This window comes from Doryrhamphus excisus, chromosome 2 (genome assembly GCF_030265055.1).
Source record: "Doryrhamphus excisus isolate RoL2022-K1 chromosome 2, RoL_Dexc_1.0, whole genome shotgun sequence".
In the NCBI taxonomy this organism is placed as follows: domain Eukaryota; kingdom Metazoa; phylum Chordata; class Actinopteri; order Syngnathiformes; family Syngnathidae; genus Doryrhamphus; species Doryrhamphus excisus.
In genome coordinates this window covers 30,596,966-30,621,723 of record NC_080467.1, presented here as the reverse complement: position 1 = coordinate 30,621,723, position 24,758 = coordinate 30,596,966, and the positions used below count along the sequence as shown (strand labels likewise).

At 48.7% G+C, this 24,758-nt stretch overlaps 2 protein-coding genes and 1 long non-coding RNA gene across 9 annotated transcripts in view; 1 reads left to right on the top strand and 2 right to left on the bottom strand.

Moving 5' to 3' along the window:
- Positions 1-484: 484 nt before the first annotated feature.
- mcf2a (MCF.2 cell line derived transforming sequence a) lies at positions 485-17,255 on the bottom strand. Of its 2 annotated transcripts, XM_058055558.1 has the most exons (31): positions 17,115-17,255; positions 16,486-17,004; positions 13,205-13,273; positions 13,009-13,123; positions 12,240-12,330; positions 9,977-10,096; positions 9,776-9,892; positions 9,361-9,510; positions 9,180-9,298; positions 8,999-9,113; positions 8,806-8,925; positions 7,602-7,793; positions 7,346-7,537; positions 7,103-7,271; positions 6,866-6,942; positions 6,705-6,790; positions 6,561-6,627; positions 6,368-6,483; positions 6,213-6,282; positions 6,032-6,124; positions 5,861-5,953; positions 5,678-5,803; positions 5,374-5,595; positions 5,211-5,303; positions 4,722-4,800; positions 4,583-4,646; positions 3,857-3,966; positions 3,647-3,744; positions 3,323-3,435; positions 2,466-2,569; positions 485-2,382 (listed from the first exon to the last, which is right to left on the bottom strand). In XM_058055558.1, exons 2-31 carry the CDS (start codon positions 16,589-16,591, stop codon positions 2,348-2,350), a joined length of 3,321 nt encoding a protein of 1,106 aa, XP_057911541.1. In that variant the 5' UTR covers positions 16,592-17,004; positions 17,115-17,255; the 3' UTR covers positions 485-2,347. The 2 variants fall into 2 exon arrangements, with proteins under 2 accessions (XP_057911541.1, XP_057911548.1); XM_058055565.1 differs by lacking the exons at positions 12,240-12,330; positions 13,009-13,123; positions 13,205-13,273; positions 16,486-17,004; positions 17,115-17,255 and adding an exon at positions 11,323-11,883.
- On the top strand, positions 15,523-24,453 carry LOC131106477 (uncharacterized). Of its 2 annotated transcripts, XR_009120086.1 has the most exons (6): positions 15,523-15,616; positions 16,263-16,424; positions 16,505-16,630; positions 16,895-17,080; positions 17,146-17,292; positions 19,469-24,453. It is a non-coding gene; the product is annotated as an uncharacterized LOC131106477 (long non-coding RNA). The 2 variants fall into 2 exon arrangements; XR_009120087.1 differs by lacking the exon at positions 16,895-17,080.
- atp11c (ATPase phospholipid transporting 11C) overlaps positions 19,640-24,758 on the bottom strand; it is a 31,807-nt gene continuing 26,688 nt past the window's right edge. For 4 of the 5 annotated variants that reach the window (XM_058055328.1, XM_058055348.1, XM_058055311.1 and 1 more), the window contains exons 24-30: positions 24,332-24,459; positions 24,119-24,254; positions 23,814-23,879; positions 23,632-23,735; positions 23,398-23,554; positions 22,973-23,063; positions 19,640-21,545 (exon numbers count right to left, since the gene is read on the bottom strand). In XM_058055328.1, coding sequence (XP_057911311.1) covers positions 22,974-23,063; positions 23,398-23,554; positions 23,632-23,735; positions 23,814-23,879; positions 24,119-24,254; positions 24,332-24,459 — 681 coding nt within the window. In that variant the 3' untranslated portion in view covers positions 19,640-21,545; position 22,973. The remainder of the gene's footprint in view (positions 21,546-22,972; positions 23,064-23,397; positions 23,555-23,631; positions 23,736-23,813; positions 23,880-24,118; positions 24,255-24,331; positions 24,460-24,758) is intronic. The other variant, XM_058055339.1, reaches the window with a different exon arrangement.

Here is a 24,758-nt window from a genome sequence, read left to right as displayed (position 1 = left end):
AAGTACTGGTATGCTGGCCTGTGGTTATTATGGAAGTACTGGTATGATGGACTATGGTTATAATGGAAGTACTGGTATGGTGGCCTATGGTTATTATGGAAGTACTGGTATGCTGGCCTGTGGTTATTATGGAAGTACTGGTATGGTGGCCTATGGTTATTATGGAAGTACTGGTATCCTGGCAGTATGAATACTTTAATGCAGTGGTTCTCTGTCATGCCCCCCCGAATTGAGATACTATTAATAGGGGTGCATGTTAATTATAGGACCAATATGAGGAAATTATGAAATCATACTGATAAGTCTGCTTACATTATCAATACCTCAGATAAGCCATCATTTAAAACACATCAAGAAGGAGCACTTGATTTACTCACCTGCACAGTACAGGTAATCTCACCTGATTGGAGCATTTATTTATGATCAGTCAGGTAATCAGAAGCAGTCTTCCATATGTAAATATTGAAGCCATGAGTCCCTATGAAGAAGCCATAAAAAGCATAGTTTCATGAATACTTGTCAGGTATTGTGTTGTAGTATATGTAGGTAGTATAAGTGGTACTTGTCTTGTATTGATGCTTGTACCCACTAAAGCGTATGTTGACTATGTGTACGTCTTAGCCCGGCCTCGGGGTCAGGACCCACATTTCATCACCTGCGATCCTCCCCAGCATCCTTTGGCTTATTTGGGACAAGGCTTCCTGAGGTCCATCTGCCTTTGGATCGCTGAAGGATCTTCACACTCCAGCCGAGCGCTAAGGATTGATTGATTGGTCTGATTCATTAGGACGCTGGATTTTCACGCCTTAGCACACGAGGCGTTACCAAACAGACGTCACGTCCACAGTGAGACAAAAAACGTCTCTTGCCTAAATCAGTTTCTTCCAAGAACCGTTTTTGTGTGCTAAAATGAATAGATAAATGGATGGGGGGGGGGGGGGGGGGTACGTGTATCTTTAAATACCATCTAGCCTGCTGTTTTGCTAGCATTTGCCTTGGCTGGTGGTGCCTGTGTGCAGGCTTCCAAATAGTCCCTTAAGCCCCTTACGCTTAAGCCGGTGTTGTTTTAGACCCAGTCTTAATATAGATGCCCAATGCTGGTCCTGGAAGGGATTGCGGGGGTTGCCCCCACCACGCTACGTTACAGCCTTGCAGCATTAGCACGTCTTAGCAGCCCGTCACCGCTTCCGTGTTGTTGGTGCTGAACTGTGGGAGATTTGCAGCTGCCAGACCACACAAACGTATCTTCTATTGGCCCGGCCGTCAGCTCTTCACGGTCACCGGACCTTGGGACCTTTCACTGCAGAAGACACTCACGCTCCCGTACATGTCCGTGTGTCCCACAAAAGAAACACGGCCGCTTGGACCAGAAAGCTTCTAGTCAAGATGGACAACCAGTCTGAGGACCTGGTTTTCTAACCATCACCTGATCTGGCGAACACAACCAACCTGGTTGACCCAACACAATGTGGCATTCATTCCACTGGAATGTTGCTTTTCCAGAAAGGACTTTTTCTCTCATTCCCGTTTCTTATTTGGCATCTTCTGCCTCTGCTTGGAACCTCCTCAAGATGCAGCAGTGCTAAATGTACATTCTTCATATTTTCATTTATGAAATCATTTTATTCTGAGAATATGCCCATGAGCAAACAAAGGCAAATCTTTGTAATGCATCATAAAGTAAAAGTACACAAAAAGGAAGATGCAGTCAAGGTACTGCTCTAAAACATTCATACAAGCTGAGAAATACTGTGAAGTACCTACGTATGAGATGACCCCCCCCCCCCCATGAAAAGCACATGTTGGCACGTAAGGAAGAGCACATGAGGAAATGAGAGTTATTCCAAAGAAGTAGGAAGTGAAATTCCCTTGGAAACGAAGCAAGGGAATGCTGTCAAGAAGAAGGATGTCACAGCACATCATCAAGTACGCCCTCTAGTGGCTCCGGCCAGTACTGCAACCACATCACAGAGTGATGCCAGTACTTCCGGTAGAAAAAGTCCAGTATTTTGGTTTGGGCTGAGACCTGATGCCAGGTTGTTTTTGGATTGTCTTTGTGTGCCCAGAAGGGAAGGAAGTGGGATGTAAGTTGGAGGTATAGAGGTCAGATATTGTTGAAAAGCTCCGTTTGGGCCGTAATCCCAGTCCTGCAGTGAGGACACCCCCACACCTGATGGAGAAGGTTCACCAAAACATGCAGCCAGGAAGACACGGCATTCCCAAACCGTCTTTGTGCTCCGTGTCCTTTTTCAAAAGTTAGCGTGGAGGTAAAAGACCAGTGGGGTGAGGAATCCACACACGGGTCCCGAACAGGCTCACTGGCGCCCCCTCTGGCTGGGGTTCCTCCCTAAGGAGAACTCAGCTTCCTTTCCCTCCCCGTGTCTGCAAGGGGGTCCAAAACAAGCAGAAGAGAGAAGATGAGGGAGGAAGAGGAAGATGATGGTGATGGTTCATCTCCTTTTTACCCCCAAGTCTGGACGAGCCTGATCTGGGGATCCCTCTTATGGACACTTGGAGGCTGGCAGACGCAACCCAGCCGTCCTGGTGCAGACTCATGTTCTTCACCAGCCTGGGGGGGTGGAGCGGGGTGGGGGGGGACTTATTTTGGGAAAATGGAAGCTGCTAACCAGACATGCTGGATCACTCATAACCCCAATACCAGTGGCCCCCTCCCTCCCTCTTCACACTCCTCGTCCTTCACTTTGACTTGAAGGCGTGTACCCCCTACTGCCCCTACTGCATCCGAGTACCCCCTACTGCGCCTGAGTACCCCATCCTGCCCCTTAGTACCGAGTACCCCCACTGCCCCCTAGTACCCCATACTGCCCACTAGTGCCCCCTACCGCCCCAGTACCCCCCACTGACCCCTCGTAATCTATACTGCCCCCTAGTACCCCATACTGCCCACTAGTGCCCCCTACCGCCCCAGTACCCCCCACTGACCCCTCGTAATCTAGTGGCTCCTACTACCTAGTACCCTCCACTGACCCCTTGTACCCCTACTGCCCCCTAGTATCCCCTACTGCCCAGAGTACCCCCTACTGCCCCCCAGCACCCCCTACTCTTGTTCCTATTTAGCATGTTCCCATGATGATGATATTCATATTCATATGATGATCCATATTCTTCCCTCCAGTTGAATGAGCTTCACTTTGATCTTCTCACCATGGTAAGGACTGAAGAATGTTAAAGACCATATGTAGAAGATGGGAAACATCTTCTCTGCTGATATCAGACCATACTACTTTGGGACGTCCCTACTTGGATCAGGAAGGTGAAAGTAAAAGTAAAAGTAAAAGTGTTGACATGCTGGGAGACCTACCATCCACCTCGGGGGTCTTCACTCATCAGCTGGATGATGTCCCCGCTTCTGATGGCCACGCTGGCCGGGCCGCTCTCGTGGCAGTCGGCCACCGCCCGATATCTGCCTGCAGACTGACACACACACACACACACACACACACACACACACACACACACACACACACACATTGCATTAGCAAGGTCCAAAGTGCGAGCCAGGGGCCATTTGTGGTCCACAACTATTTTATTATTGGCCCCCGTTACACAAAATAGAATTTAAGAAGAACCAAAATGGAAAAAGATGAAAATAACCAAAAAGGCTCCACTGCCTGTGGGGGCTCACCAGTTTGACCAGTTGTGCACCAGACTGGTGGTCCCGGATGCCGCTGGTCTCCCCCAGACCCTCGCTGCTGCTCACTGGGGGCTGAGCTCCGGGCCAACCTGTTGGTGAACAGTCTCAGCTTGGACAGATGTGGTTTTTGGGGATGGGGGGGGGGGGGGGGGGGGGGGGGGGGGGGGGTGTCATGAGGAAAGCCATGTACTCCATACGCACTCCTGCGGTTCAGCTGTGGTTTTGGGGGGGGGTGCCGTCCGTCTGGGCTGGTCCTCCCTGACTCGGCGTCCTCCGAGCTCAACGACGCCCTCTGCTGCTGACTGGCAAGACTGGCGAGGAGGAGAAGAAGAAGAGGGCGTCACCAAAGATGAAGCTTGATGCTGCACTCAGACAGGCGACGGCGTGACGGCAGCGTGATGGCGGTCCAGAGACGCGGACCGCCATCATGTACATGGCGGCATGCCATCATGACTCAGCAGATTTTGCCATGACTCAGCAGCTCATGACAAAGGAAGGAGGAAGCATGGAGTCCAAGATGGCTGCTGGACGCATGGCGGCATGCAGCACATGAGGAAGGTCGTTACGGGCTGGCTGCGTTTACCACCGAGCTTTAAGGCGGGTCAGTGGCGGTGGTGGCGGGGGCGCACACAAGGTGGCCGTTGCCGGGGGCTTCGGGGACGGGGGCTTCGGGACCGCAGGCACATAAACACGTCAGATGACGCCGAGACCAGCCCCGGAAGGCAGCCCCTCTGACCCCCTCCGGATGGCCGCATGCCCCTGCAGGGAGGGGGGTGGGTGAAGGGACGGGGGTGGCAACCAGAGACAGTTTGACAGAGGCCCCCTGGCGCCCGCACTGGACTCCATCTATGTGGCGTCACGGTCACGCGGCGTGTGACGCGACGCTACTTGGAGGCGTGTGCACGCCAAGCAAACACGGACACTGACCTGGCGCCAGGGGGCGGGGACATCTGCAGGCGCTCCACCAGTTGTCCGTTTTGGTGGGCCTCATCTGGAAGGAGGACATTGAGAGCATGAGCTGTTGGGTCACGTGACACACCAACCCGTTAGCAAGTCCACCACTGACCTCGAAGTAACCTCTGCTGGTTGGTCAGGATCCGTCGGAGCTCGCTGAGCCAGGACGTCTTCACCTCCACGCTGGGAGCCTGGCAGAAGAACACAAACAATGCACCTTCTCAACCATTCCCTGATGTTTGGGTCATGTCCTGGCCTAACAATTCCCGACTGGACTGCTCCGTCTTCTTCCTTGTTGGGGTTTTCCCTTAAGGGGTCCCACAGCAACCCAGTCTCTCTCGTGTCCTCCTTCACTACATCCGTAAACGTCCTCCTGGTCTTCCTCTGCACCTCCTACCTTCTACCAATACAGGTTTTCACAGCCTCGCTGCATCCAGACCACGTGCACCAGAACCTACGTTCTGAATTTACGTTTATGTCATACAAGATGCTGGACCTTCTGCTTTGAGACCGCCACGCTCTAAAAGGTGGCCTGCTTCTGTTGAGGACTGCTTCTATCTGGACTAGGACTTGGGCGGAAACGAGGACAGCATCTGATTACCTGAACCACGTAGACCTCCTCCCTGCCGCTGTACCAGATCTCAAACTTCCTCGGGTCTCCTTTGACGTTCTCCGTGATGCCCACAGCAGTCATCTGCACGGAGAGGCGGGACACCATGATGAACGTGGTACTTTCATCCATCAACAAGTCCCGCCACAATGACCTTGATGCAGTGCTTGAAGCCATACGAGGGCGTCTTCTCGCCGGCGTCTCCGTGCTCCTCCCTCCGCTTGCAGAAGAGCAGCACCGTCTCGTAGAGGAAGAGGTGCCTCTGCATGGGCTTGAAGCGGGCCAGCTCCTTGACGCGAGTGGGACCCCTCTTGTGGCTGATCCACACGCTGAAGGAGCCTTGCATCAGCATGCGGCCCAGCTCGCAAATGTCCCCCTGCATGCGAGAGCGCCTGGGTGCTACTTCTCTGGAAGCCCGGAACGCCCGGAACGCCCGGAACACCTTTTAGCCGCCTCACCTCGTATCCCGTGATGGCTATCTGATGCATGGAGTCGTTGACGGACTTGAGCAGGTCCAGCATGGCTGTTAGCGCCCCCTGCAGCTCAGAGGACGCCTCGCCGTCTGTGCTGTGCTTCAGCAGCTCCTACGAGCACAACCACGGTGGATGCTGTGACCTTGGCGTCGACCTTGACCTGCTTACCTTCAGCAGCAGTTGGTATTTGGTGAGGCGCTGCACGGGTTTCAGCAGGTACGAGTCCAGCCCCAGTTTGTGTCCCAGCTTCTTCTGACACTCCTTCACAGAGAAGAACCATGCGTCATTTGACTCGAACAGCCGAGGAACAGCTGATCAAAGACGGGCAGGAGATATGACCTGGAAGAAGGCCAGGTCGGAGAACTGTCGCCACAGAGCGTCCGAGCGTGGTTTATTCTGACAGTAGCATTCGTACATTTGGAAGTTCTCCTTCTGCTGACGCACCAAGCAGATAGAATCCCTCAAACATCAGCAGGTCTTTACTTCCGTCACACTCATTCCAAGCAAACTGCATCCTCACCCTTGCTAGGAAGCAGATGCCCACTCCTTCAGGAGTCTCCAGGCATCCCTCCAGGTCCTGGAGAAACACCCTACACACCCCAAAAGACAAAAAGACAAATGTTGGAGGTTTCTATGCTGGGTTCCTGCAGCTCCATGCAGCCTTGAAGGACATGCCTGCTGTGGAAGTTGTAGATATCTGACATGTTTCCAAAGAGGACCCCTCTCTTGCTGCGCAGGGCGGACGGCAGGAGACCCGACAGAAGCGGGTTGTCCATCTCGGCCTTGTAGCCCTGCAAACCAATCACACCACAGTCAGCTAGCTGGACCACGTCACATGCTGACTGGAGATGAGAAGGTCTGTCTTCACCAGAAGAACCGACAGCAGCTCTTCCACGTAGATCCTCTCCGTCTCGATGAGCTCCCTCATCACATGCCTGGAACACACGCAGATGTTAGTTCCAGAGACGGGAGATGGACGGGAGGCGCGTCTCCTCGTCCTCCTCCTCCTCACCGCTTGAGGACATCAGGGCTGTCCTCGCCTTCCACGCCGTACGTCACACAGCTTCGGCTCTCCTGGTAGTCGTGAATGACCTGGATCTGAACACACGGGAATACCGTACAGTCTGTGGATCATCTCCCGGTGCTGCAAAGACCAGCCTGTGTCGTTCTCACCGTGCGGGTGTTGGGACCTTTACGGGACATCCTCTTCCCGGGAAGCGGGAGGTCAAAGGTGAATTTCAAGCCATCCGCTGGAAAAGGCAGATGATAAAAGTTGATTCAGGAAACTGCCGGGCTATCCCAGACCCATACGGCACCGCCCTCCTTGGCCACTCGGGGGCGTGATCGCACGCCATGGGCCACCTTCATGAACATGATCAGAGAAGCCATTTTTCAATGCATCCACCTTACCGTGCTTGGGCGAGAAGATGGGCGATTTAGAGCGAGGCGGGTTCTCAGCACGGGGGGCCACCAGCTGCACGGGTCGGTGTTTATCAGCCAGCTTCCTGAGACTGGCCTGTCTGGTCCGGATCATCTGCAGCACGGTTGCATGCTTCTCAAAGGTCTTCTCTATCTTTACCTGACATGTGAAGAACATGTGAGGATGAGGGTCTGGATGTTCTGTATCTTCTACTGTGGCTAAATGTTGTGGACCTGCAGCTGAGGGGTGATGACGGCCTCATACTCCAGTGCAAGAATGTCCGCCCCCGATGCCATCAAAGCTGGCGCCCCTTCCAGGAAGCTCTCGATGGCCTTCAAAGCAGCCTGAGCCCCCTCCTTGGATTGGAACCTCTCCACCAGCTGATTGGCCAGCATGTACGCCCCATCGTCACACCAGGTCTGGGCCTGAGGCGGGCGAAGAGAGCGCCATGAAGACCAGCACGGGTCCCCGTGGACGTCCTGGTCCTACCTGGTCCAGAGAGAGCAGCAGTCGGTGCGTTTGCAGGAGACCACAGCGTTTGGTCGCCAGAGCGGCGCCGACGGATTCGCAGTGATGGCGCAGCTCGTTGCAGCGCTGCATGATGAGAACGGTGGCGTAGTGGTGACTCGCTGACAGCTGGTGGCCCTGGAGGATCGCCAGCTGTGCTCGTGATGTCACTTCCTGTTGAGACCGAGGCATAGACGTACTCAGCGGAGGTCGGCCAATTCTACGCCATCATCGTTTGACCGGAAGCGATGGCCCATTATAGTGTACGCGGGTGTCAATGTTGACAGGAAGTTCCCTCCGCTAGTCCAAAAAGTCATCTGGGATAGACTCCAGCTCACCTTTGACCCCAGCAAGGACAAATTAAGCCGTATACAAAATGGATGAATGAATGTGAAAACATAATGTGAGTACATAAACTGATATGCAACAATAATACACAACATGCATAGTACAATATCATAAATACATCCGACATAATCACTCAGATCAAATAATCAACTAAACTCTAGTGATTAAATACATTATGTTCATAAAATAGACAGTATAATAATAGCAGATTGTACAGTATATTAATTACTGTAGGCCCATCAATTCATCCATTAGCACCACCTGCTGGAGCTGAGAAGTATTGGTGCTGCTACACAGCGTGACCTTGGTTAGCGCGTCTTTTGCTCAAATGTTGCCTTGGTTTGCATTCGCCGGCTAATAATAATAATAATAATAATATAATAATAATAATAATAATAATAATAATAATAATAATAATAATAATAATAATAATAATAATAATAATAATAATAATAATAATAATAATAACAATAACAATAACAATAACAATAACAATAACAATAACAATAATAATAATAATGTTTGTGTAAAAGTGATAATAAAAGTGATGTTAAATGTTCTGTGGTCCATTCATTTGTCATTTTTTTGTGTTTTTGGGTGTCTGGAATTGACAAATTGGATTAACATTCGTTTCTATGGGAAAACTTGGTTAGAGTCCGTTTTGGTTTGAGTCGGCCCTTCTGGAAGGGATGAATGATGCTAACCAAGGTGCCACGGTATTTGACAAACAGAGCAAAATGAGAAGGCGGGAGACGCGCTGTGGACCAAGTGGTTGCGTTTGTAGACGCGTGTGGACGGTTTGTACAAGAACCAACAGTCCGATTGCCCCGTGACAGACCTGTGCAAAGGATTCCAGAGCGTCCAGCTGCTGGAGGGCCTGCTCGGCTTGAGCCATGGTGTCCACACGTATGGACAGCTCGCCCTCCTGAGACGACAGACGCTGCAGACACGACTCCATCTGATGACAAACAAGACCATAGCAGGCATCTGAAGCATGTTGAACACCAACCACGTACGGACGCTCCGCTCACCTCTTGGACGCTTTTGTCATACGTGAGGAGCTGCAGGTGCTGATGCAGTTTCAGCTGGTGCTTGTCGAAGAAGCCATCGAAGGCCGACTCCATGTCCCTCAGATGGTTGAGGAGCCTGAAGAGGACAAACCACTGAAGTCGTCTTCTTCGATGAGACGACCAACCTGATGAGAGATCTCACCGATGTACCGTCTCCCAGTCCAGCTTGACGTCCCACTGAGAGTCACCGCTGTCCCCCCCGGTTGTCTCCAGGCTGGAGAGAAGGTGCTGACCCTCTTTGGACAAAGATCTAATGGCCTCCTGCCACAGAGAGACGGCGTTCCGCATCATCAACGACAGGAAATGAAGCATTCTTGACGCACCTTCAGCTTCCTGTATTTGTCTTCGTGAGCCTCCAGGAGACGCTCGATGGCGGCGCCCTCAGCGGGCGCTTCCCTCTCGGCCAGTTCGGTGCCGAAGGCCTGCAGCATGTGTGCCATGTCCTTCACCGTGACGGCAAAACTTTCAATCGCCTGCGATGGCAAAAATACCTCGTTAGGGTTAAAACCTCGTTAGGGTTCTCCACGAAGATCAGGCCTCAGGCCATATGAGGGCATCATTACATCATACCCACACATCCCATGATTAACAATAGCTGGGCCTCACAGCTAGGAGACCCAGGTTTGAGTACTGGTCTGGGGAGGCAGGCCTGGTATGAGAAGCCATGGTGCATCTTGACCAGTCCCAGGTCTGGTCTGGGATCAGATTGGATGGTGCAGATGGCTCTGCTCCTCTTACCGTTCTCAGAAGGATCCAGTCGCTGTGACAGTAGTCCAGAGTGCCCCCGAACTCAGACGTCAGCTGGTTCTCGTCGATGTACTTCAGCAGGTCCGTGACGGAGCTCAGCATCACCACCTGGACGCTCACACGTCTACTTTTCATCACGCGTCCTGCTGAGATGTTCAGCACTTTGCTTTTTACTAAGAGAGCTCATCTTACCGGCATCTTCAGCATGAAGTCCTCCTGGCCGAAGCGGAAGCCGATGTCGGTGACGGTGCGGTGGAAGAAGCTGGTGGGGCGGAGCACCAGGACCAGGTGGAGGTTCCCGGGAAAGGAGGCCTGCATTGCAACAACAAAGTAGGATTCACTTTCATCACTTGGCTGTTTGTGGACTCGCTCCTTCCACCAGTGCATGACTTCACTTATATAGAGGATCTTTGATTTGCAGATCAGTGATCCTGTCACATAAAGGATCTTTGACGTGCCTTTATGCAGCAGATCCTTAAAACCAGCAGTGTACTCCTGTCATATAAAGGATCTTTGACTTGCCCGGATGCAGTAGATCCTTAAAACCAACAGTGTACTCCTGTCATATAAAGGATCTTTGACTTGCCCGGATGCAGTAGATCTTTATAACCAGTAAAGTCCTCCTGTCATATAGAGGATCTCTGAATTGCCCTTATGCAGGAGATCCTTAAAACCAGCAGTGCACTCCTGTCATATAGAGGATCTTTGACTTGCCCGGATGCAGTAGATCCTTAAAACCAACAGTGTACTCCTGTCATATAAAGGATCTTTGACTTGCCCGGATGCAGTAGATCTTTATAACCAGTAAAGTCCTCCTGTCATATAGAGGATCTCTGAATTGCCCTTATGCAGGAGATCCTTAAAACCAGCAGTGCACTCCTATCATATAGAGGATCTTTGACTGGCCTTGATGCAGGAGATCCTTCTAACCAGCAGAGTCCTCCTGTCAGGGAGCTTTGTGTTTCATGCTGGAGGTCATAAAAGAGCAGAGTGTTCCTCATGGAGAAGGTTTTGGAGGAGCATCCACATTTATCTCGTGGTTGACTTGATGTTCATGTGCTTGTGTCGGCCATGTGGTGAGGTAAAAACGTGAAGGTATGGAATAGAAAGTCATCCTGACTTTGAAGAAGACGTGATGATGAATGCGTGCTGGCAGCCGTGTGGACCTTCTGGGTGAACTGGCCCCCGTCCAGCTAGGACAAGGTAAATACCAGGACACTACACAAAGTTGCAGCACGACGCCCGTGATGACATTCATTTGACCCCACACGCCCTCCACCTAGCGACGTCATGCGTGTCAGTCAGGAGCGTGCATGTAAGCGGAGACGGACCAGCATGCACGACCACGCTCACTTTCCCCGCACAGGAAGACGCTTGCATGACTAAGCAAAAGCAGGCTGCACACACACACACACACACACACACACACACACACACACACACACACACACACACACACACACACTGCAGCATTCCCACCCTAAAACTTCAGCCAAACTCCCCCCCCCCCGAGTGATACAACATCCGCTGCTCATTACCGGGCTCCTTTGGATCTTTGCAAGTCCTCCTGGCCAGCATCTTTCATCCATGATGGGATGACAACAAGATGCATCCAGCCCCGCACGGCTGCATCAGCATCAGCACCAGCATCAGCACCAGCATCAGCATCAGCACCAGCATCAGCATCAGCATCCTCGCTCACACATCACACACGCTCCAGCCTGCATCCTCATCCTCCCTCTCTGCAGAGCCCCGCACCCCCACTCTTTTGGGGTTGTTGCTTGCATGCCAATGAGTTCATGAGTCAGCTACTGCACGTCAGGCTGAGTCGGTGAGTCGTTCAGGAGATGACTCTCATCCTGGCTGTGCAGGTACCCAAGGTAAACCGCTGTTCATCACGTGTGGCGCCTCCTAGGGGCTGTGCCCCGAATGCTCCAAGCATGGGTGTCAAACTCAAGGCCCGGGGGCCAGATTCAGACCATCGTATCATTTCATCTGGCCCACAAAATGATATTCGTTTTTAAGTTTTGCTTTCTTTACTTTTAAAATAACAATATTGTACAAATTATAGATATATTGTACTTAAATATATTTGTATTATCCATCCATCCTGTTCTAATATTAATGTTCTAATATTAATATTAATACTAATATTAATATTAGAACATGAATATTCTAATATTAATATTAACATTAATATTTAACCGACATAACATTATAATTCATATTAATATTACTATTAGAACATTCATATTAATGTTAGAATATTAATATTAGGATTAATTAGTTAATATTAATGTTCTAATATTAATATTAATGTTAATATTAATAACCTGTCGCTAAGCAGAGAATGCACCCAAACCGAGACATTTTCAACTGAAAAACATGCTAACCGGGGGCGGATGCTAACCAAGGTTCCACTGTAAACATAAACCATAAAACATGAGCAACTCACTGCTATCCTGGCAAGTGCAGTCTTGATGGACGCCCACGTGTCCATCCTGCGGTCCAGAATGAGGATGAACTTGACTCCTGGTTGCCTGCTTCTGTGGATGACGTGGTTGTTAGGAGCAAAGTAAGACCAGAGGAGCGCTAACATAGAGAGCCGCTCCGCATCTCCCTGTCCTTTCTCTGCTAGTGTGGCGGTCGTCATGGAAGGTTCTTTGGGGCAGCAACCCGGGAACTAGCAAGTGATGTTAAGAAGAAGTGGAAATGTGACTGGCTAGCTTGTTGCTAGGAACCTGTTGCCACTCGTCTATGGAAGGTTTTCCAACAGTGAATCATAGCTTGTCTGTTCCAGGGTCAAACTGTCACCATCATCAACCAAAATATGTTTCCATGTACAAGTGTAAAAATAAGTGAAGCACTGTTAATGGACACACAATATAAGTATTAAGTGGAATGGTGGGTAACTTGTCTTGTTTTACAAAAGCGTAAAAAGAAGTTAGCATTGTAATTTCAAGTGGCTAGAATATGCTAACACAACAAAAACATGTAAAAGGGGGGTGTTGGCGGGCAGGGGAAGCGAGTGGAGAGACTGCAGTGCCATGTGAGAATTCCCTGGAGTATTGGTGCTATGGCTGGCGTCAGCGGGAACATCTGAGTCAGTGTCCGGCCGGCCGGGCGGGGTCAGGCCAGGCCGGGCAGGGCGGGGCCAGGCCGTGACGAGAAAGCAAAGACAAGCGTTTGGTGCAGTGCGGTGACGGTGACGTGAGCGCACGCACCGCGGGATGAGCGTGAGGTACGTGAAGACTTTGGCCAAGGCCTCCTCTGGTATGTCCCGGAAAGCTGAGCATTCTGGGAGCGTGATGATGACGCTGGAGTCTTCACCACGCCCACCTGCTCAAAGAAACAAATACACGCTGTCGCTCGGGTGGACTTCAGGTAGAAACGTACGGTACATCAGTTCTAAGCGCTCACCTGACAGGTATGCTACCTGCTTCTCGATGTAGCCTCCAACCTCCTTCATGCTCATAGGAACCGTTACCTCTGCAAGACAATGGTCAACAGAGCTGTCAATCATGGGGGCAGCAGTCTCAGCAGGGAAGGCCATATATAATCTATATAATAATCATCATCATGATGCCAATACCATATCTAATCTATATAATAATCATCATCATCATGCCAATACCATATCTAATCTATATAATAATAATCATCATGATCAACATCATCAAGTCTACCATGTCTTCCAAGGAACATGTAATGAGCTCCATGGCGACCAGATGAATATTTCAGGTGTGTAACAGAGCCAGGCCACGGGGAGGGGGGGGGCTAATGTTACCTTGTCTTACTTCACGCACCAACCTGACACCAACCTGACCGTCCATGCCAGGACTACATAAGCACCATACGTGACACCAACCTGATACCAACGTGACCCCAACCTGACTGTCCATGCCGGTTTGGTGTACTGTAGTGTAGTATGGTGTTGTATAGTGTAGTAGTGTTGGTGGGGTGTAGTGTTAATGTAGTGATGGTGTAGTGTGGTGTACTAAGGTGAAATGGAATCATGTGAAGTAGAGGAATGTTGGTGAAAACAAGCTGGTTTGTCACGCGTACAAATCCCAACTAATCCCTCAACTAATGTGTGCTGGGTGTGTGTGTTGGCATGAAGGGAGGAAAGGAGCGTGTGGACCTTCGACATTCTCTCTCTCTCACACACACACACACACACACACACACACACGTGCCAAAGACCTTTATTTTTCTTAAAACCCAAAATGCTAACGTGTGTAATCCCCACAAAGCATACAATCCGTGCATGAATCCCACACTGCCTCATTTCTGGGTCAAGATCGTGTGCCAAAACCACAGGCAACACTAGTACTGTCTAAGCTGTCTAGTACACACATGTACTCCATACAGTACTACATTGGTAGTAAAACAGAAAAAAGGCATGTACTCCATACAGTACTACATTGGTAGTAAAACACATAAACGATAGCTGCTTTGTGGTTGAACAGGGCCTACTGGTAGTACTACAGCCCGCATACTTTGGCCAACTTCTCCTTCTTGGCCTAAATGAAGTATTTCCAGGCATATACAAATTTCCCCACTGAGGGACGAATAAAGGCATATCTTAATCTTAATCTTAATCATACTGATGGCGACATGATACACTTTATAACTGAATAAACTAAAGTCCAAGGCAGAAGAAGCACTGAAATAGTGAATGTAGTATTCTCCATTGGCCACTAGGTGTCAGTAATTTGTCTATTTTCTCTGTTGATAATGCCATATTGGGTAATCCAGGTGTACTCACATATTGCCAATTAAACACATGCAAATAGCAAGCATCCATCTAAATGAGGGAACCAGACGTCGTGACGGTGCATGTCAAGAAAGGTGCACCTCCTTTCAACCCGTCACCCGTCAATCATGTGCAACCTGAGCAGCTGCAAATGCGGTGAACCGACCTTGTGAGTATACGAGACGTAAGTGACGTAAGTGATAAGACATATTGGGTTTGCATACACGGGATGCCGTTCCAGGGATTACATAACACAAGCTAACAACCCCCCCACCCCCTGGAGAAGATGTCCAGCATCGTAACAAAAGCTACTCTGCTGTGGTGTGTTTTGGTACGCCAGCAGCTCCAATCCAGCATCTCAGGCAGGAAAGGCAAAGGGCCATTAATTAAACAATAAGCCAAGCCTGCCACGGTAATCCGATTAGCCTCCTGGTGGGGGGGAATTCTCCAGGAAAAACTCACACATTACAGTTCCCTTCCACTAATTGCCCCTTTGTTGTCTTTTAAAAACAATCTTTAGATTTTTCTATTCGGTACACAAACACATGCTGATTCAGCAATATTTAATAATACTACAACAAATATCAGCATCAGTACAGGACTGGTATCAAAACTGCTGCCTGAACACAATAATACTCTAGTCAGGGTCTACAGAACCAGAACCAGAAAATATGATCAGTAGAAAAGGATAGTTGCCCTTACTAGCGTTAGCGGCGTGCTAGCTGCTCAGAGTTTCCATACATCAGCAACACATAGTACACTTTAGCCATCTCATTGCTATTATTTATGATGTAATATGTCAAACTAAGACGGGAACAGCGTCAAATTAAAGCCACCATAGCGAAATTCACCAGTACTAGCCTGGTCTTTGTTTTTGGGAGAGGTGCGTCCCACCAACATAAACATGGCGCCCGTTACGCAGTTGCAATACTGATTTTGGTCACCAGGTGGCAGCCGCGATAAGTGAGGGCACCTGAGACAGCCCGAACTCTCCGGAAGTAGCATCTGATGCAATCAACACTGTCACTCATTCCAGACGCCGATGCTGACACATTGTTTATTATTTGATGTTTCAGGTGGGTTTGTATATGACTAATACATTTTATTTTTATGTTAGTAATAGCGCTGCCTTTCATTCCAGTTATTCGTCCAATATTGACTATTATGCTGTTGTTAGCCGGCGTTAGCATTCATAGCTAATGTCAGCTGCTAACCGACGCCATGTTGGATAATGTCGGTTCTGCTCATAAAATTGTTCCGTTCTCACATGTATACTCCAAATGTATACTCCTCATACATCGTCACATCTCGCCTTCATGCTTTCCCACTTATATCAGCTTTTGGGAGCAAGTATGAGGTGAAAGTAAAAGGCTAAAATGGCTAAAAGTAAAATACAGTAGTCTTATGTGTCTCGCCTGGGAGAACTTAGATGGTGCATTCAAGGACAGTTGAAAAAGTCGTTGCTTGCAAAAACGGTGGGATTTGTAACTGTATATTATTTTTAAAATTAAATAATGGCCTGTATTTCTAAAGTTGTTATCCATTTACATATAATTCAATGTAGTTATTTAATAAGTCATTAATTTTCATAAGTAATGGAAAAGTAATGGAATCTTTTGTAGACTGTATCAAATATCCAGTTGTGTTTTTTGAATGCTGTCTTAGCCGGCATGGAATTGTGTACCACAAAGAGATTTACATCCTTGGTATTCTCACTTTTAGCGACACGAGGAGAATCGTCAACACAACATCCAAAGCAGGACTGCACATCAGGCAGAGCAATTAGCAAGGAAAACCATGAGACCATCTGAGACGGCGTGAATGGGAAACATGGGAAACACCATCCCTGGAATGGAACATGAATGATCCTTGTGGAAAATGAGGGTGAGAAGGGGCCTGCGTTCTTCTATGTGTGACGTGGATATCAAACGTTTGGTGTACTCACGCTGCAGTGTGCTCTCCAGCCGGGAGCCGGCCCGCAGGAGGCAGCTCTCCATCTCTTCCTCCTCGCTCTGGGACCTGGACTCCTCCTGCAGCGACGCCGGGCCCATTCCCCCTCTGCTGCAGCCGGACCGCAAGCAGACAGCAGGGTAATCCGAGGCCTCACATCCTCCCCGCGCTTCTACACGGTGCAGTGGGGGATCGCATCCACCCGGGATGCCGGAACTTGTTGACCTTGGGCTGCATGCAGTGTCACACACACACAGTAGAAACAGGAAATGAACTGGTTCTTTTCCTGTCCCAACACTCACACAACAAAATCGGTCTGACCACTGCTGGCTGCTGAGCTGTTGCTGCCGTCCTGACTTCTCTCTCTCTCTCTCTCTCTCTCTCTCTCTCGCTCTGGGCTTTAGTGCGTCAGCTCTGCACTGAAAAGTCCTGACGCCGAGCCAGTTCCCCTCCCAACTTCTCCCTGTAACTCATGCCTCCATGTTTGACAGCCTCAAGGGAGCTACACAGTCGCCTAAAATGAAAGAGAGCACATGAAAGTCAAACACACCCTCGGCCATCCAGCACGGCCCACCATACACAATCACATTGTAAGCGTGTGAAAGGCTGTCATTGTGCACGTACCAACACAGAGCCTTTTCTCCCCCCCCCCCAGCTCCGGGCGGCCGGCCTGAAAGATGATGGATCAGCACTGTGTGCACTTCCTGTCCGCCGAAGGAGTCCTAGACGAGGGCAGCACGCTTGATCCAGCTTAGCCCGCCTTGCCATCTCATTACGGCACAGCATCTGCTTAGCGCTCCAGGTACACACACACACACACACACACACACACACACACACACACACACACACATTGAAGATATGCACACACTTGTACTTGGGACGGAAGGAAGAATGTACACACAGAATGTACACTACACGTTTGGCATTTTTAGATTCTGCTTTGTTTACAAAGATTCTAAAACGGGCGTCACTCCGTTATGGTTGCTTTCGTAGAGCTAGCTGTTACTACAGTTATGTTACAGTTATGAATACTACATTATAACTACAGTAACACTAGACTACATTCTAACTAGTTATAATGGTCTACTGCCAGAGTACTACATTCTAACTACAGTTATAATGGTCTAACGCCAGAATACTACATTCTAACTACAGTTATAATGGTCTAACGCCAGAATACTACATTCTAACTACAGTTATAATGGTCTTACACCAGAATACTACATTCTAACTACAGTTATAATGGTCTTACACCAGAATACTACATTCTAACTACAGTTATAATGGTCTAACGCCAGAATACTACATTCTAACTACAGTTATAATGGTCTAACGCCAGAATACTACATTCTAACTACAGTTATAATGGTCTTACACCAGAATACTACATTCTAACTACAGTTATAATGGTCTAACGCCAGAGTACTACATTCTAACTACAGTTATAATGGTCTTACACCAGAATACTACATTCTAACTACAGTTATAATGGTCTTACACCAGAATACTACATTCTAACTACAGTTATAATGGTCTAACGCCAGAATACTACATTCTAACTACAGTTATAATGGTCTAACACCAGAATACTACATTCTAACTACAGTTATAATGGTCTTACACCAGAATACTACATTCTAACTACAGTTATAATGGTCTTACACCAGAATACTACATTCTAACTACAGTTATAATGGTCTTACACCAGAATACTACATTCTAACTACAGTTATAATGGTCTTACACCAGAATACTACATTCTAACTACAGTTATAATGGTCTTACACCAGAATACTACATTCCAACTACAGTTATAATGGTCTTACACCAGAATACTACATTCCAACTACAGTTATAATGGTCTTACACCAGAATACTACATTCCAACTACAATTATAATGGTCTTACACCAGAATACTACATTCCAACTACAGTTATAATGGTCTTACACCAGAATACTACATTCCAACTACAGTTATAATGGTCTTACACCAGAATACTACATTCCAACTACAGTTATAATGGTCTTACACCAGAATACTACATTCCAACTACAGTTATAATGGTCTTACACCAGAATACTACATTCCAACTACAGTTATAATGGTCTTACACCAGAATACTACATTCCAACTACAGTTATAATGGTCTTACACCAGAATACTACATTCCAACTACAGTTATAATGGTCTTACACCAGAATACTACATTCTAACTACAGTTATAATGGTCTTACACCAGAGTACTACATTCCAACTACAGTTATAATGGTCTTACACCAGAGTACTACATTCTAACTACAGTTATAATGGTCTAACACCAGAGTACTACATTCCAACTACAGTTATAATGGTCTAACACCAGAGTACTACATTCTAACTACAGTTATAATGGTCTTACACCAGAGTACTACATTCTAACTACTGTTATAATGGTCTTACACCAGAATACTACATTCTAACTACAGTTATAATGGTCTTACACCAGAGTACTACATTCTAACTACAGTTATAATGGTCTTACACCAGAATACTACATTCTAACTACAGTTATAATGGTCTTACACCAGAATACTACATTCTAACTACTGTTATAATGGTCTTACACCAGAATACTACATTCTAACTACAGTTATAATGGTCTTACACCAGAGTACTACATTCTAACTACAGTTATAGGAATGGAAAGCATCCTAGGTCCCCTGTAAGAAGTACTTTAGGAATGAAGGCAAGTACAGCACATTTCCTACACAAGGTAAACAAAGTACTTTACCCAAAAGAAAACTGTTCCATAACTTCATCAAATCATTCAATCGAAGAAGCTCACTCTAAATGAAAACTTTTATTCCTGGAATGACCCAAGTATCAAAGTAAGGGTGCACGATGATTACCAGGCCGATATGAGGTAATGATACTTCATCAGTACTCACCAACAGGTACCACATCACGAGCATCCGATGCTTTTTTGTCATTCAGGCAAGTGAACTGGAGCAAGCAGACGGAGGTCCAGCAGCTCGGGTCTCGGCTTGTTGGTGCACACCAGGGTTGGGAAGCTCTAGCAGAGCAACGGCAGCAGAGATCCAGAACTAAACCACTTTGATGACACGTGTGAACGCATCCACAAAAACACAGCAGCTAAGATCTCACTTTCTTGAAAATGCTTTTTATTATTACAGAAACTTTAAATAGAAATAGAATTTCAGTACATTCAGCTGAGAGGCTGGCGAGTCAAAAAAAGGGTCTTGAGACGGTAGCGTGTCCCAAAGAGGAACCGGGACAAGAACCCTTCTGCTTTTTGGTACATAGAAAAAGTGACTGGAAAAGGTTAGAAATACAATCCACTCTGTGAAGTTGACTCCAGGAAGCATCTCTGATGCCGCTTAAAGGCTGGAGAACCATGGCGTCTGGAGGTCACATCCTTTCTTGGGCGGGTGAAGACCACCAGCCAACATAAACGTGTCCACCATGTAGGCGTCTTTCATGATTGAATGGAATGTATGTAAAGCAACACAGGAAGCGCCTCAGTGGGCCTCGTATGATAGGATATGACACGCATCTTCAGCTAAATAATAATAATAATAATAATAATAAGAGGATCCACGGATACCCTTTAGTGCATGGTGTGTATGTGGTATTGTGCACCTTTTGCCTTGGTGCTTTAGCTTCATCATTAGTGCAGGAGTGCTCCAAGCGTTTATTCTCACAGGAACGTCGTAGAACGAGCCGCAGCAACGGGCCAGACCAAATACTCTTATATGAAAATACGGCTAACTAATCTTTAGCAATAGACCATAGACCGGTCCCAAGTTTGGAGACATGTTCATGCTAGCGAGCGAGAAGGCGTATCAAACGTTTGACTGGTGCCGTGTTGACTATGTTGGACTATCAAAGAACTCCTGAGGTCTGGTTTGGTTTGGAATTGCATGGTGGGCCAGATGAAAGGCTCTCATGTGCCATGCAAGGTCCGGGGGCCGCAGCTTACCCACCCCGTCAAATACACAGTACAGGGTTTGAAGTCTGTCGTGATGACGGATCACATCTCCAGGTACTCCAACTTAAATGACATATGGCCGGCGCCAAGTCAAAAGTTTAGGGACACGTTGTGGTGCTATTGAATGAGGGAACGTCTCCAAACCTTTGACCGGCGCTGTGAGTAAAGCTGCCAATACATTCTGACGAGATCACAGGTAAAGTGGCCACAGGTGAAAATATCCACACAAACATCGGTGTCTCGTTGACACACGTATTTGTACTTAACATCCATGACATAAACCATAAGATGAAACCAGGGATGCTCCGACGCTCCACTGAGCACAGTGACATTTGGTTTGGAAAACCGACAAGCAACACAGTTAGTTGGGAGCTCGTTTTTGGCCCACAAGGGGGAAGTGGCTATCACAAGCTTTGTGTTTGGTTCTCACACAAATCAGACTGAATGTTAACTTTCAAAAATGGAAACACATATAGAACGATTTAACAGACCTTGGACTGGCACGGTGTCTTAAAGGAACAGTGCACTTTGTTTTGGAATGTTGTCCATCTTCCACAATCCTGATGTCAGACATGAAGACACATTTCTCTTTTCTGTGCCTTCTAAAGGTATACAAAGAGGTAAAAAGTGTGTCTTTAGGAGGCACGGAAAAGAGAAGAGGACTGTGGACGATGGTCAGAGTTCCCCCATAAGAGTGGACCTTTCCTGTAAGAACTACGTTCTCCTCATGCAGCGCGAGTGGACGGTAGCTTGATAGAAGGCAGCTGTGTAAAAGACATAGAGTACATGTCCGTCATCTGAGTAGATATGGAAAAATGGAACAATGCGGGGCACGGCTGTGCAGGCATGCGTGGGCCGTGAGGAAGGAGCGTCATTGGGACGGGGGAAAAAAGCCGGAGTCGGAGCAGCTGCTCGGCCTCCTCCGTGACGATCAGGCACGTCTGACCTGACTGGCATGGAACCCTGAATGTGGCCGCCGCCGCCGCGGTCGCCGTGAGTGTTTCCTGCTCTTCAGTGGCGTGCCAAGAGCTGCATGTAGGAGACGGTCACCACGTCTGCATCCTGGCGGAGGGAGAAGACGTCAGGAAAGGCTCCTGATTGGTGGGAATGAGCGGATGGGAGGAAGGCAGCGACGCCAACAGAGCTTTTTCATCATTTGATTTTTTCTCTTATAGCAAATATTGATCCAAAATGTGTGACGATGTCAGTTAGAGCTAGCAGGGGGGCTAAAATAGAATGGAAAAATAGACATTTCCATTGGCTGGTGGTCCTGCAAGGCAACCCCCACCAAGTGCTGGGATCCACTGGAGACCAAAAACACCCCCAAGACTCCCAGGTCTCCCTGGATACGGGCCCCCTGGTGTACCCACATCAGTGACAGGAAGTACACCCGCCTGGCTGTTAATATAGTTGTGTCTCTACTCTGTAAACAAGCAGGCTAGCCAATAGCACGCGTCCTGGTTATTATAGCAAGGCACCTCCAAGATGTTGAACTCCACAGAAGAAACTCATGCAAGAAAGAAATGTGCCCCTCTATTCAATGCATTACGGCAGCATTCTGTCTGGGGTTAAAGGTCACGGGGGAAACGTGCACACATGACAACATTCACCAGCATCACAGCACTGATTTAGCAAGGCACATGCGGAGCGTCATAGCGGCTGCAGGCGTCTAAAGGGGGGCTGAAAGGAGCACCACAACGTACGGGATAAGGAGCACCACAACGTACGAGATAAGGAGCACCACAACGTACGGGATAAGGAGCACCACAACGTACGAGATAAGGAGCACCACAACGTACGGGATAAGGAGCACCACAACGTACGAGACAGTCCCCCCCATTTTGGGTCAAAGTCCATCATTGGACGGACGGAAAAGGGCATCTCTTCAGCCAACCAATATCCGCTTGCAAAGACACAAAACAACACACTGGGGCGGGGGCGGGGGGTTGACCCGGGTGCCCTCTAGTCTAGGAGTTAGGATCCAGCATGGTGGGGTAGCTATTAGCTAGCCGGGCCTACGGCCTGGAGGCGGCCTGGTACCTTGTTTAGACCACAGTACTGGCCTCGTCTGAGAAGCTTCTCATGAGCAGGGGCCTGGCTGACGACCCGGGAGAAGGGAGCCCCCCCACACTCGACTCAAACGGCTTCTTCTGGAAGAAGAACCATAGACGTAACTAAGCCCCCCCCATGTGATGACGGTCGCTGACGAGCAGCACTAACAAGGAGGACGTCCCGCTAAGGCCTTCAGTGTGATGCTACTACTCATATTCTCATCAGGCTGGCCCTGTGGCTACCTGCCCCCCCACCCCCCCACCGCAGGCAGAAGGGGCTTTGACTTCTTGAGCCTCATGTAGAGTTCGTGGATGCTGCCCCCCCCCCATGCATAAGGTACTAGCCGTGGCGGGTGGGAAAGGAAAGGAGAGGGGGAAAGAGCAGGAAGGGGATACATGGGAGAAAGAACAAGGGCTAACAAAGAAGGAAAGAAAGACCTCAGTCAGTCCATGAGAAGCTGTGCGTGCTAGCGGTCTGCGACAGCATGAAGATAGTAGAAGTCCCCGAGGAAGGAAGGCGGTGCTTCATCTTTTAGGGAGGTGGGGGTCCAGGGAGGAAGCGAGAGCACAGACGAGAGAGAGAGAGAGAGAGAGAGAGAGAGAGAGAGAGAGAGAGGAAAAGGTGTTAAAGTGCTGAAGCGCTTTTAGGAGGGAAGGTGAGTCAAGACCAGTTGATGGAAACTAATGTTTACTTTAGGAAGCTGAAAACATTTCACATGCTAGTTGTACCAAATGCTGTGCCCGAATACAGTGCACCTTGCTGGGCCACGGCTTGCTGGGCCTCCCCCTCTATACTCTGGTTCTCCTGCTAGTAGTCACGTCATGATCCTTCCCACCTCCAGCTAAATCGAAGCAGAATGTACCTGCTGAGCCAGGGGGTCGCGGGGCTTGTGCAACACGGCCAGAAGGATCTCGGGCAGCAGGCTGAGCACCACCAGAAGGATGACCACCAGCCAGGCCGACACGGAGCTCAGCATGGTGGCAAACACGAAGTACAGACGCTGCTGGCGAAGGAAGGGCCTGCGGGAGGAGAGCAGAGGACACGTTTAGAGGCTTTGGGGAACACGGACACGCGTGGCCCCCCCACGTTGACTCACCATATGATTCCTCCCCAGAAGAAGCTGAAGAGCATGTAAAAAGCGAGAGACCCCCATATGACAAAGTGGTTGATCCATGTCCAGTGGCGAGTGTCCAGAGCAAGCTGGGGGGGGGGAATTAGCCATCATAATACAGTATACATATTGTAATACAACAATGGGGGGGTGGGGGGGGCATTCACCTTTAGCGTGACAGTGAAGACCAGGACAGTGAAGATGATTGTGCCGTAAGCCCAGTTTCCATAAACCTGCATCACGTCAACATAAACACACACAGACGTCAACATAGAACTTTTATGTTCTAGTCTGCTAGTAAAACGATATTCCTGTGAGACTGAGATGTTTGGTTGTTCTCCTGAATGCCAATCTTCTTTCTAAGACGGTATGACATCCTGTCTTCATGATGACCAACATTAGCTTCTTCTAATTCCATGTGTTTTTCCAACATGTGTGTGTCCCAGGCCAGGGAAGAGGAAAGACAGCCAACCTGTCCGTCATCCTGCAGGGCAGAGTTCCTGAAGAGGCACTGCACACCAAAGAAGAAGACCAAGCCGTGGAAGACTCCCAGCAAGGTCCAGTACAGGAAGGGTCTCCATCGCAGCATGGCGTTCTTGTGGATCTCTCTGAACAAGACAAACGGTCCGCATGTTGCTTCCGCGTGTCGATGCTGGCTTCCCATTGGCCGAGGCGGGGCGGTTACCTGTAGAGGGGGGCGTTGCTCAGCAGGGCCTCCATGCAGATGTGCTGCTCCAACAGGCTGTACGCCAGGATGGGCATGGAGGTGAAGCAGATGTTGTACATCGTCAGATAGGCTGCATCAAAGAGGGGCTGGGGGAGGGGCCAAGGGAAAAGAGGCGGGGAAGAGGGCGGGGCAACCGAGGGTTAATCATGGAGAGGACAACACACACACGAGCGCTAAGGGTGTAGCGGTACGACGCTACCATGCTTGGCCTGGTCTTTCGTCTCTAGTACTAAATACTGCAATATAGGTAACAGTACTAGGTACTAGGTGCTTTTTATTGACATTTGTCTGCCATTACTGGATAAGATACTACTCTACTACACTCTACTACTACTACTAGGAAAGGGATGGATGGACTTCCTGTCCGTGTGACAAGCTACACCTT

Excerpts from the sequence above, each read along its gene's own strand:
- mcf2a (XM_058055558.1), bottom strand. The coding sequence starts at position 16,591 with ATGGGCCCGGCGTCGCTGCAGGAGGAGTCCAGGTCCCAGAGCGAGGAG. Across the intron at positions 9,114-9,179 it reads GACTGGGAGACGGTACATCG|GCTCCTCAACCATCTGAGGG; the intron begins GTGAGATCTCTC and ends TGTCCTCTTCAG. Across the intron at positions 7,272-7,345 it reads TCATCACCCCTCAGCTGCAG|GTAAAGATAGAGAAGACCTT; the intron begins GTCCACAACATT and ends TTCACATGTCAG.